This window comes from Geotrypetes seraphini, chromosome 2 (assembly GCF_902459505.1).
Source record: "Geotrypetes seraphini chromosome 2, aGeoSer1.1, whole genome shotgun sequence".
In the NCBI taxonomy this organism is placed as follows: domain Eukaryota; kingdom Metazoa; phylum Chordata; class Amphibia; order Gymnophiona; family Dermophiidae; genus Geotrypetes; species Geotrypetes seraphini.
In genome coordinates, this window is record NC_047085.1 from 142979392 (window position 1) to 142992113 (window position 12722).

General features: G+C 46.2%; 1 protein-coding gene across 1 annotated transcript in view; it reads left to right on the top strand.

The window, feature by feature from the left end:
* The window catches only part of ROCK1 (Rho associated coiled-coil containing protein kinase 1), a 398571-nt gene that overhangs the window by 87880 nt on the left and 297969 nt on the right, over positions 1 to 12722 (top strand). Inside the window, exon 3 of the mRNA XM_033933927.1 lies at positions 5919 to 6019. Coding sequence (XP_033789818.1) covers positions 5919 to 6019 — 101 coding nt within the window. The remainder of the gene's footprint in view (positions 1 to 5918; positions 6020 to 12722) is intronic.

Sequence of the window (12722 nt, forward strand, 5' to 3'; positions counted from 1 at the left end):
GTCGAGGTCAATAGGTTGTAGAGTTGGGGGTCGAGTGTTGCAGCTCGAATGGCTAGGAGGTTGTCGAACTGTTTTTTTCTTTTGACGTTTTTGGTTGGAGGGTGTGTGAATGGTGCGTGAGTTCTCCTATGTCTGGTTGAGGTGGATTGAATTATTTAGCTGAAGAAATTAGTTACCCCCCCCATTCCACACACATTAATTCTCTTCCATTTTTGTTCCCATTATAAAAAACACTGATAAGTTCTCAGAAAAAAAATACATTAAAATAAGAAGTGAAAACAAAGGCCTGGACAGATGAGAACATAACATAAGAATAGCGTAACTGGGTCAGACCAATGGTCCATCATGCCCAGTAACCCATTCTCATGGAAGCCAATCCAGGTCACTAGTACCTGGTCAAAACCCAAAGAGTAGCAACATTCCATGCTACCGATCCAGGGCAAGCAGATGTTTCCCCCATGTCTTAATAACAGACTATGGACTTTTCCTCCAGGAATTTATCCAAACCTTTCTTAAAACCAGCTACGCTATCTGCTTTTACCATAACTTCTGGCCACTTCATTTTTAAGCTGAGATCTTTCCTTCCAAACAGAGACTTTGCTAGATGTCAAATACAGCACAAGGTAACTTCACACGGACTTAGCTGTGCAGGAAATGTGAATCTCCTCATACACCCACCATATAGTGCAAAAATGTGCAAAGGTCTGTTTTTTTCTTTCAATCACTACATAGACTAATGCCACATAAGCAGCGCTGTTACAAACATATTCTGTAGGTCAGTGCTAAGGTTAACAAAGTTTCCTTCCTTGGACCAGAAGGAGATACTGACAAACCACTGGAAGAGATCCCAAAACAACTACCCAGGAACAACACCCAAAGACCCACTCAGTGTGTGAACCAGTTGAGTGGAGTGGACTAACTGGGGGGTGGAAATGGGCCCGGAGTTTACTCAGCAGATTTTCCCAGATCACCTCTTCCTCTCAACACATTGACACGCTGCCACCCCCACCACTAGGAACACCTCACCGGGTAGGCCAGCAATGCTATAAACTTTATAAAACACATTATTATATTTTCTTATAAAGCACATATTTTAACTGAACTCTCTGACATTTTCAGCCTTTCCATTCACAAAAATAGAAGGAAGAAAAGTTTCCATTTCCTGCTGTCTCATGTCCCCGGCCTATACAATATTTTTCTTCTGCAGAGTGCAGACCCTTCAAAAATCTGATCAAATCCTCATTTCACTTGCATTATAAAGTACTGAGGATGCCATCTCTCTCCAATCCCAGGTCCTAAAGTCTAAGATAGTAGCGCAAACTAGTGCTGCCAGATTCAAGAAAAAAAATTTCGATTCGATTCAGCCTATTGAATTGGTTTATCGATTCGATTTTCCTGCCCAATTGGGTGTTTTTTTCAAACACCCTGGTGGGTTTATTTTATAGCTTTTTCACCCCCCTTTGGCTTCTCCTAACCACACTGGCGCTGTGGTGTAAATAAAATAAAGAAACAAAAAGGACTTTTCCTCTCTCTGTTAAATCCTAGCTCACGTTTGCGGTCTAACACCAGCTCTGGCAGGATACACATTTCAAATCTGACATATTGTAATCACAAAACAGAAAATAAAATTAGTTTTTCTACTTTTTTGTTGTCTGGTTATTTTTCAAATCTTGTTGGTCTTGAGAGAGACTTGGGTGTGCTGGTAGATGCATCACTGAAACCATCTGCACAGTGCGCAGCAGCCTCGAAAAAAGCCAACAGGATGCTGGGCATCATAAAGAGGGGCATAACAACCAGGACGCGGGAAGTCATCATGCCATTGTATAGAGCTATGGTGCGTCCACATCTGGAATACTGCGTTCAATATTGGTCGCCGTACCTCAAGAAGGACATGGCAGTGCTTGAGAGAGTCCAAAGGAGAGCAACGAAACTGGTAAGAGGGCTGGAACACTGCCCATACGCCGAGAGGTTGGATAGGCTGGGGCTATTCTCTCTGGAAAAAAGGAGGCTCAGGGGAGATATGATAGAGACCTTCAAGATCATGAGGGGCATAGAGAGGGTGGATAGGGACAGATTCTTCAGACTGAAGGGGACAACAAGTACGAGGGGGCATTCGGAGAAACTGAAGGGAGATAGGTTCAAAACAAATGCAAGGAAGTTTTTTTTCACCCAAAGGGTCGTGGACACTTGGAATGCGCTACCGGAGGAAGTGATCAGGCAGAGTACGGTACAGGGATTCAAACAGGGATTTGACGGATTCCTGAGGGATAAAGGGATCGTGGGATACTGAGAGAGGTGCTGGGATGTAACACAGGTATAGAAAGCTAACCAGGTAATAAGTATAGAAACCCAACCAGGTAGTGCATGTGCAAGACCGGAGGGTTAGGACTTCGATGGGAAGATAAAACTCAATGGGAAACCAAGGTGGCAGGGGGGCCCCTTCTGGTGTCTCAGACAGGCCGTGACCTGTTCGGGCCGCCGCGGGAGCGGACTGCTGGGCAAGATGGACCTGTGGTCTGACCCAGCGGAGGCACTGCTTATGTTCTTATGTTCTTATGGTCCAAGGCTCTGGTTGTCTTCTGATAACTTGCTTGCCAGGGTCTCCTTCTTTCTTCTTTCTCCGTGCTAACCTTCCATCTGCCATCTCTGTCCACCCCTTCCGTTTCCCTTCTCTCCCCCGGATGTCTGGCATCTTTCCTTTTTTTGTCTCCCTCCACAGATCCACCTTTTCTTAACTACCCTTTCATCCAGAAGCTCTCCCTCCTTCCCCACCACCCCAGGGTCCACCATCTCTCCTTTTCTTTTCCCAACTACCCTCCTAACCAGTATCTCTATCCCCCCCTCCACACCATCCCTTGTGTCCAACTTCTCTTCCTTTCTGTTCCTTCCCTCCGTAAAACCCATGTCCATCATTTCTCTCTCTCCTCTATTTTCATACCCATTATTTCTTCCCACCCAAAGTCCGGCATATGCACGTCTCTTTGAACCCCTCCCCCTTCCCTCCATGTACTTCTACACCAGGGCCCCCCTCCCCTGAAGGCCTGTCCTCCACTTAAAGGTCTGCATCCCACCCCTGAAGGCCTGCCCCCCCCCTTGAAGGCCTGCCTGCCTGCTCCCCTTGAAGGCCTGCCCCCCCCTTGGAGGCCTGCATCCCCCCGAAGGTCTGCCTCCCCCCTTGAAGGCCTGCCTGTTCCCCTTGAAGGCCTGCCCCCCCCTGAAGGCCTGTCCCCCCCTTGAAGGCCTGCACCCCCCCGAAGGCCTGCACCCCCCCGAAGACCTGCATCCCCTCGAAGGCCTGTCCCCCCTTGAAGGCCTGCCTGCCTGTTCCCCTTGAAGGCCTGCCCCCCCTTGAAGGCCTGCCCCCGAAGGCCTACACCTCCCTCGAAGGCCTGCCCCCCCCCCGAAGGCCTGCACCACCCCCGAAGGCCTGCCTCCCCCCTTGAAGGCCTGCCTGTTCCCCTTGAAGGCCTGCCCCCCCTGAAGGCCTGTCCCCCCCTTGAAGGCCTGCACCCCCCCGAAGGCCTGCACCCCCCCGAAGACCTGCATCCCCTCGAAGGCCTGTCCCCCCTTGAAGGCCTGCCTGCCTGTTCCCCTTGAAGGCCTGCCCCCCCTTGAAGGCCTGCCCCCGAAGGCCTACACCTCCCTCGAAGGCCTGCCCCCCCCCCTTGAAGGCTGCATCACCCCCGAAGGCCTGCCTCCCCCCTTGAAGGCCTGCCTGTTCCCCTTGAAGGCCTGCCCCCCCCTGAAGGCCTGTCCCCCCCTTGAAGGCCTGCACCCCCCCGAAGGCCTGCACCCCCCCGAAGACCTGCATCCCCTCGAAGGCCTGTCCCCCCTTGAAGGCCTGCCTGCCTGTTCCCCTTGAAGGCCTGCCCCCCTTGAAGGCCTGCCCCCGAAGGCCTACACCTCCCTCGAAGGCCTGCCCCCCCCCTTGAAGGCCTGCACCACCCCCGAAGGCCTGCACCCCCCTCGAAGGCCTGTCCCCCCCTTGAAGGCCTGCCTGCCTGTCCCCCCCCTTGAAGGTCTGTGCCCTCCCTTGAAGGCCTGTCCCCCCCCGAAGGCCTGCCTGTCCCCCTTGAAGGCCTGTCCCCCCCCCGAAGGCTTGTCCCCCCTTTGAAAGCTTGCCTGCCTGTTCTCCATGAAGGCCTGTCCCCCTGAAGGCCTGTCTCCCCCCCCCCACTACCTCGAAGGACCGCTCGGCCCCACCACCACCACGAAGCACTGCTTATTCCCCCGGCCTCCCCGCTTCATTTCCCTGGGGAAACAGCCTGCAGCAAGATCGCGCGATGCCAGCGATCTTTGCTTGCTTCGGCTGTTTCCTCCGCCGCGGTCCCGCCCCTCCTCTGACGTCAGAGGAGGGGCGGGACCGTGGTGGAGGAAACAGCCGAAGCAGGCAAAGATCGCTGGCATCGTGATCTTGCTGCAGGCTGTTTCCAGACGCGACGCCCGGCGCAGGGGGGGAACTGGACCGGACCGGGAGCACCCCCTCAGGGCTTGGCACCCAGGGCAGACCTTCCCCAACGCCCCCCCCCCTTGGTATGCCACTGTATATTTCCAAAGGTGAGCAAATGATAAGAACAGCCTTACTTGGTCAGACCAATGGTCCATTAAGCCCAGTAGCCCGTTTTCACGGTGGCTAATCCAGGTCACTAGTATCTGGCCAAAACACAAAGAATAGCAACATTCCATGCTACTGATAGGAGACTTTCAAACAGAAATGGTGAAACACAGATACATATCTGAAAAGGCATTCTGCAAGAGTGCACTGATAAGGTGTCTCTAAACAAATCATGTTACTTGGGATTAAAAAGGTGGCCCGAGATTCAAGCAGGAGAGAAGGTGCACTTGGTGCAGTACTATAGAATGCACCTATGGCCTTTACTTTACCTACTGGGGAAGATTTGCTATATCAGACTGGTCTAAGAAGAACAGAAAAGAAAGTAGGGTTGATAACTGTTCAGTCTTGCCAGACTAAGATGTATGAGAGAGATGGAAAATCTGAACTTGTACTGCTTTGCAGCAGCTGATTGTGTATTTTAAACATAGGATAATATTTGGTGTGTGTCTAAAGAATGAGAGAGAATAGAAATAGACAAATAGACAAACTATGTATTTTGACATTAACTTTAAGTTTACAACTCGAAGGGAGGCAGCTTTGATAATAGCATACTGCAGTAATTGGTTTTCCAGCTACACCAGTATATATATGGAAGGTGATCAGATTTTCTCCAACTGCTGGGAGGAGGGTAACTCCCACTTGTCTGGACTAGTCTGTCAATATATCAGGTAAAGCACTCTTGTACTTTGGTTGCTAGAATTAGCATTGAACAAAAATTAATTGTAGATACAACAATGACTTTGTTGCAAACTCTTTAAAATCTCTCTCTTTGGGTTTTTTTTTGGTCCAAACACACAGCTTAGAAATAGTTACACAGAAACATTCTAATAATGCGAGACACTGGAATTTTGGTTTAATAGTTGTTCCTTGTTTGCAGAGCACTAAAATTTGAAATCTTTCCATGTAATCTCATGCCAGTGTTGACCCATGTGAATTAAAATAGCTCTGTTTTCATCCATGACCAAATTTGGAATTAGAATATCTGCCCACTGGGATTTTGTAAATTATTGTAGTTTATAGAATGACAGGTTTATATAAATACTTACTGTGATTCCCACTGCTTGTTTCAAATTAAAGTGCAATTTTAAATATGGAAATGTAATAAAACATACTTTAGCTTGCTACTTCCTTAGCCATTTTAACTCCCTCATACCCTTTTGTGATGCAGTGTTTGTGATTTCAAATGGCTACAGATTTATGGTGTTGACTTCTGTTAAATGTCTCACAGATATTACTTTGGTATTTATTGGTATTTGATTTATGGATAAATATGTTAAAACTTTTGTTTCTCATTTTGACACAGATAAAGATACAAGAAGTAAAATTCGAGATCTGCGCATGAAGGCAGAAGATTATGAAGTTGTGAAAGTGATTGGTAGAGGTGCTTTTGGTGAAGTTCAATTGGTAGGTTATTTCTAGTAAAGTACTACAAAAAAAGAATTTGAGATTTACTGAGTTGAAGCAATATGTGATTTGTAAGCTCTTTCATATTAAATCTTCAGGTGAAAAAGAGATAGAGAATGGCACTGGGACAAATTTTTCCCCACCTCTGCGGGAACTGATTTTATCCCAGGACAAGCAAGCAGCATATTCTCAACATATGGGGTGATGTCAACCACAGAGCCCCGATGCGGACAGCTTCACAAGCAGACTTGCCTGAAAAACTTTTGGAAAGTTTGCGACAGCTGCACCATGCATGCATGCGCAAGTGCCTTCCCGCCTCCTCAGCGTCTCCTCAGCTGTAAGTTTCTGCGGAGCTGAGAAGTCCTCATTTAAACGCTCTGCACGAGAATTAGTTCATGCCTTCTCATTACTGCAGCTCGTGTTTGTTTTTTCTTGACAAGTCGCTGTGGTGCATGTATTTTTTTTTTTAAAAAGACAGTTTTCAAATTTTTTTTTGACAGTGTCGCAGCAGGGCCTGTTCCGCGGCCTCAGCCTGCAGATTTTGATTTAGCTGCGGCTGTTTTCCATTCCATGTCCTGGCCGGTTACAGGGTTCAAGAAGTGTAGCCAGTGTCAACGCATGATCTCTATCACTGACACACATAAATGGTGTGTTCAGTGTTTAGGACCTGACCATCGTCCGGAGTCGTGCGCTCGCTGTGCTACACTTCAAAATTGAGCCTTTAAACGTTGTTGAGTGCAGATTGAAAAAATTTTAAGGGCCATGGATCTTCCTCCAAAAAACCTCGACCTCGACTGGACCGAAGTCTTCTATGGGTATCAAAGCCTCAGCCTCGCTAAAACCTCCCTCGATGGAGAAGTCTTCATCCTCGGAGAAATCAGCAAAATAGTCCCCAGAAGGGCTGCTCTCCTCAGTGTCTCCTTCAGGTAAGCTATCAAAGCTAGCCACTCCAACGGTGACCTCAGTGGTCACCGTTCCTTCGAGGCTTCCCAGGAAGTATGTCTCCAAATTGAGGGATATATAAATACGGTGACTGGGTTGATACAGCAAGAATAAAGCTATAGGCTTGTTCGAAATACCTCAGCCCCACCACTCCACCGCAATAATAATCTTTTCTAAAGCGAGAGATTTACGTGGTGCTTCATCATTGGTAAATCGTTTTTAGCGCTGTGATTGTATTTAATTTAGTTTTTTATAAGTTTATAAATTCAATAAATAGACAATTGTGGATTATATAAAATCGTATACTTAACGTCTATGCACAGCTAGACTTGGGAGTCCGACCCGACATGTTTCGCACTGATTGTGCTGTCTCAAGGGTCTCCCTGCATAACAGAATGAAAAAACATTTTAGGGCAGTGATCATGATCTTTCTCAACCTCTCACCGCTCCCATATCAAATTAAATAACAATGTAACTATCTCCTCTCATCAGGACTCACCAAGGAAGCCGCAGTCATCCGACTCACAAGTGTAGTGTCTGTGAAAGATGGCGGCGGCGTCCTCAGTACTGGTGTAAATAATTTTCTTAATGAGACACACCCCCCCCACACGCAGCCGTCCATTGGTCCATTCACCCTCCAATCAATGTAATCCAATCAATCTCAACATTCAATCCCCGCGGTTCAACAGTATCTAATGTAAAAATTGTTCTCTGTTCAATCTCATTCAATCTCCGTACATCCTTCTCACCCTCCCTCCCCGTCACTCTCTGCACCACACGCCACCTCAATTGATCCACCCCATGTTTATATTTTTGCCAGTGGGTAACCAAGGGGGCCTGAACAACATTATTGACGATCCGTGATTTATGTTCATTAAGTCGGATCCTGATCTTACGGTTAGTTCTACCAATGTAGATCAGCTCACAGGGACATACAATCGCATAAATTACATCCTCAGATGTGCAATCTGTACTTGTGTTTGAATATAATGATACTGATCTACCTGGAGGTCTCCATACATCCCCTATAATGGTCGAAGAACACCACTGGCACTTCCCACAAGGATTGTGGGATCCTCTCTCCCTCACAGTCCTCTTCTCATATTTTAAAGGGTCACATCTCTGCCCCAGGGTCCTACCCCTAGAATATGCCACACGAGGGAACTCGCTAAGAGATGGATGAATCTGTACTATGTGCCAGTAATAGTGCATGTATCCCACCAACATCCTAGTGGCTTTCGAATAAGGAAGCACACATGTCAGAACGTCTTGGGTGCTCCCCTCAACGTCCTCTTGAATACCCAAAAGTAGGTCCCTCTGAGCATATCTAGCCCTTAAATACGCCTGACGTATAGATTTTTCCGGGTAACCCCTCCTGCGGAAGAACAGACCCTACGAATGCGTAGAAACTGTGCTATAGGGAGATTAAATCTTAACTTAAATGGGTGGAAACTATCGTAATGGAGGATGGTGTTACGGGTCACTGGCTTACGATAGAGGGAAGTCTGGATTTTACCGTCAACAACAGTAATAGCAATATCCAAAAATACCATCTGCGTGGGATGGCATAACATGGTAAATTTTATGTTATCATCAATCATATTGAGATATTGTATAAATTGATCCAGCTTATCCCTTGTATCCCCCCAGATGAAAAAAACGTCATCAAGAAAGCGGCCCCAAAATACAGTGGAACCAAACCATTGAGATGAATATATATGGTCCTCTTCAAATTTAGCCATAAAAAGGGCTGCCACAGAGGGGGCCAGAGTCGCCCCCATGGCCACCCCCTGAACCTGTTGATAGAAGTCATGATGGTAACGAAAATAACTTTCCTGAATGACCCACCTAGCTAACTGTATGAGGAAGGTGGTAGAGATACGGTGAGGAGGGGCACGGAGATCAAGGTTTTCAGCTATAACATTCAGTGCCTCTACCTGGGGGATCTGGGTATAGAGGGAAACTACATCCAGCGTCACCATCCATTTTCCTTCCATATTGATCTCATTAGTTGTTAATTTTCGAAGGAAATCAGAAGAGTCCCTAATGTATGATCGTATCTTAGGGACCTGGCTTCTTAAAAAGAAATCTATAAATTTCGAGAGAGGTTCCAGCACCGACCTCCGAGTGTTGACTATTGGCCGCCCAGGTGGGCAGTTCAATGTTTTGTGTATCTTTGGCACAAAAGAAATTCTAGGAGTTGTAGGATGCTTCTCATAAAGATATCTATATTCCCTATGGGTGATCATGCCACTCTCCAAATGAATATTCAGGAATTCAAGTATCTTAGCCCCTAGAACTTCTGTGGGATCACCCGCCAATTTATAATATGCCTGCACATTGGCCAACTGATGATGTGCTTCATGCTCGTAGTCTTGTCTATTTAGTAGGACTGTGGCACCTCCCTTGTCCGCCTTAAGGATAACAATTTGATCTTCAGCAAGCAGACTCATAAATGCTTGATGTTGGGCTCTTGAAATATTGTATGGGCCACTATTTACCCATTGTAACTGAAGCTCATAAAGAGCTCTGCTGACCAATTGACGAAAAGCTACAATCAGTGGATCCATAGGACCAGGGGGGACCCAGCTAGATTTTACCCTACAAATATCTATTGTGTTGTCCAAGTCCAATTGTTCTTCTACTTGCATGTTATTAATGGATTGGGTGAGATCCACTTGTGCCTCGTTATGCTTTTGAAAGAAAACCTTTAGCTGCATTTTCCGGATGAATGCATGCAGAGCCACATGGAGTTTGAAAAAGTCAGGGGGACTCGTAGGAACAAATCCCAGCCCCAACTCAAGAACTTGTTGTTGTAAATCGGAAAGTGGAAGAGTAGATAAATTTATTATTGTCGACTCGTAGTCCGAGTGCTGGGGGCAGGCTGTGTGATCTTGCCCCTGCCTCTTTGTTGCCGTGTCTTTCCTCTGCCCCGTGGTGGTTTTGCTGTTTCCCCCGGCTTCTCACTATTAGCGTCAGTTGATTCCTCACTAGTCATTTCAGAATCCCCAGAGGACCCTTCAAAAGAAACTTTTGGTCGCTGTGAAGTAGTAAAATTACGACGCTGCCAGGTATATACACGGTCATTTAAATAGTCCCGTTCGTCCCTCTTCCATTTCCGTATTTTCGTAGCCTTCACCTCCTCTCGGAATGTCTGGATAGTAGATTTCAAATCACTCAATTTTTTATCAAATTCCTCCATATTGTGGTTCAGTTGCAATTCATTCTCAAGTGCAGTGGCTTTCATACACAACTCTTTCTCGGTATCCTCTGTCGTGTCAACGAGCAGAATCATAAGGTCTCTGGAACATCTGTTGAGGATGGCCGTCCATTTCTCATTGAAGGTCTTATTTGTGGATACCATCTTCGGTTCTTTCAATATCCTGAGACCTCTCGGAATCATAGTCTTCTTTAGGTACTGGACAAGCGTACTGTTATGTAGTTCTGCCCTCACTGCCCGCTTCATTAAATTCTCCAACTCTAACCAGGACGCTCCAGTGGGGATGATAGTGTCATCATCCAATAGAGCTGGCCTCTGTAAAATTCTTTGGAGGTGCTCTTCATTATAACCTTCAAACAGGTTTGTGGATTCAGTCATACTGGTGAAAGTTTCACTATAAGCCTTATTAGAAACCAGTAATTTGTGTAGATTAATATCCAACCCACTCTATTAAATCATATATAAATACGGTGACTGGGTTGATACAGCAAGAATAAAGCTATAGGCTTGTTCGAAATACCTCAGCCCCACCACTCCACCGCAATAATAATCTTTTCTAAAGCGAGAGATTTACGTGGTGCTTCATCATTGGTAAATCGTTTTTAGCGCTGTGATTGTATTTAATTTAGTTTTTTATAAGTTTATAAATTCAATAAATAGACAATTGTGGATTATATAAAATCGTATACTTAACGTCTATGCACAGCTAGACTTGGGAGTCCGACCCGACATGTTTCGCACTGATTGTGCTGTCTCAAGGGTCTCCCTGCATAACAGAATGAAAAAACATTTTAGGGCAGTGATCATGATCTTTCTCAACCTCTCACCGCTCCCATATCAAATTAAATAACAATGTAACTATCTCCTCTCATCAGGACTCACCAAGGAAGCCGCAGTCATCCGACTCACAAGTGTAGTGTCTGTGAAAGATGGCGGCGGCGTCCTCAGTACTGGTGTAAATAATTTTCTTAATGAGACACACCCCCCCCACACGCAGCCGTCCATTGGTCCATTCACCCTCCAATCAATGTAATCCAATCAATCTCAACATTCAATCCCCGCGGTTCAACAGTATCTAATGTAAAAATTGTTCTCTGTTCAATCTCATTCAATCTCCGTACATCCTTCTCACCCTCCCTCCCCGTCACTCTCTGCACCACACGCCACCTCAATTGATCCACCCCATGTTTATATTTTTGCCAGTGGGTAACCAAGGGGGCCTGAACAACATTATTGACGATCCGTGATTTATGTTCATTAAGTCGGATCCTGATCTTACGGTTAGTTCTACCAATGTAGATCAGCTCACAGGGACATACAATCGCATAAATTACATCCTCAGATGTGCAATCTGTACTTGTGTTTGAATATAATGATACTGATCTACCTGGAGGTCTCCATACATCCCCTATAATGGTCGAAGAACACCACTGGCACTTCCCACAAGGATTGTGGGATCCTCTCTCCCTCACAGTCCTCTTCTCATATTTTAAAGGGTCACATCTCTGCCCCAGGGTCCTACCCCTTCCAAATTGAGGGAAGCACTCGTCTTTGAGGTCGTCTTCCTCTGAGTCTATAGCCACATCAATTGTACCAGCTCCAGTGATCTCGGTGCAAGCTTTGCAGAATATGTTGGAAACTATTCTGCATCAGGAGTTTGGTAACATGCTTACCAAATTGAAACCTGCCTCGACTCTGTTTTCTACAGTCCAGCCTGAACGCTCTATTCAAGGAGTTGAGTCTTTGAGAATGCCTCGAGATCAATCTGCACACTCTATGTATACAAGGAGTTGAGTCCTTGCAAGTGTCTCGACTTTGATCTCCAACTTCCAGTCCTTCCTCTCAACATAAGGCATTGTCTTCTTCGAGGCACAGGGCGAGGACTCCTCGAGGCTGGATTCGACTCGATCACTGCCTTGTGATTCGAGGCACAGTTCCTCTTCACATCATTTGTCAAGACATTTATCGAGGCCCAGGTCTTCTTCTTGAGACAGACCTCGTTTATTGAGACTCTTCGAGACCACCAATTCCTTTGTTGAGGAAATCTATTGTGGAGCCACAACATTCTCGCCAGTCGAGTTCCTCTCCTGTTAGGTTCTTTTCACCAGCTGGTTCTTCAAAACAAAAAACGGTCTGCTTCTCCTATTCATTCCAGAAGTGGTCGTTCATCTGCATCTTTGCCTATGGATTCAGATCTGCAGTACCACTATTCCAGAGAGGCTTCACCTTCTTTCTCTGCTGTAAAAGGTATCTCGAGGGGCTGTCGTATACCTTCTCCTCAACGATGTCATACCTCTTCAGATCCGGTATCCTTTACAAAGTTCTTATGCTAAATGAGTAAAGATCTCAACATTGCTTTGGAGTCTGATTCAAAATACTCAAAGGAGTATTTGGAAGAACTGGGTATGCCCAATCCTCCTAGGGATTCTCTCAAATTACCCATGAATAGCATCCTTTCTCAAACTTTCAAGAGGAATCTAGATACACCATACTCCATCCTGCTGTTCAGCAAAGCTGGAATCTAGATATAAGATGATTCGT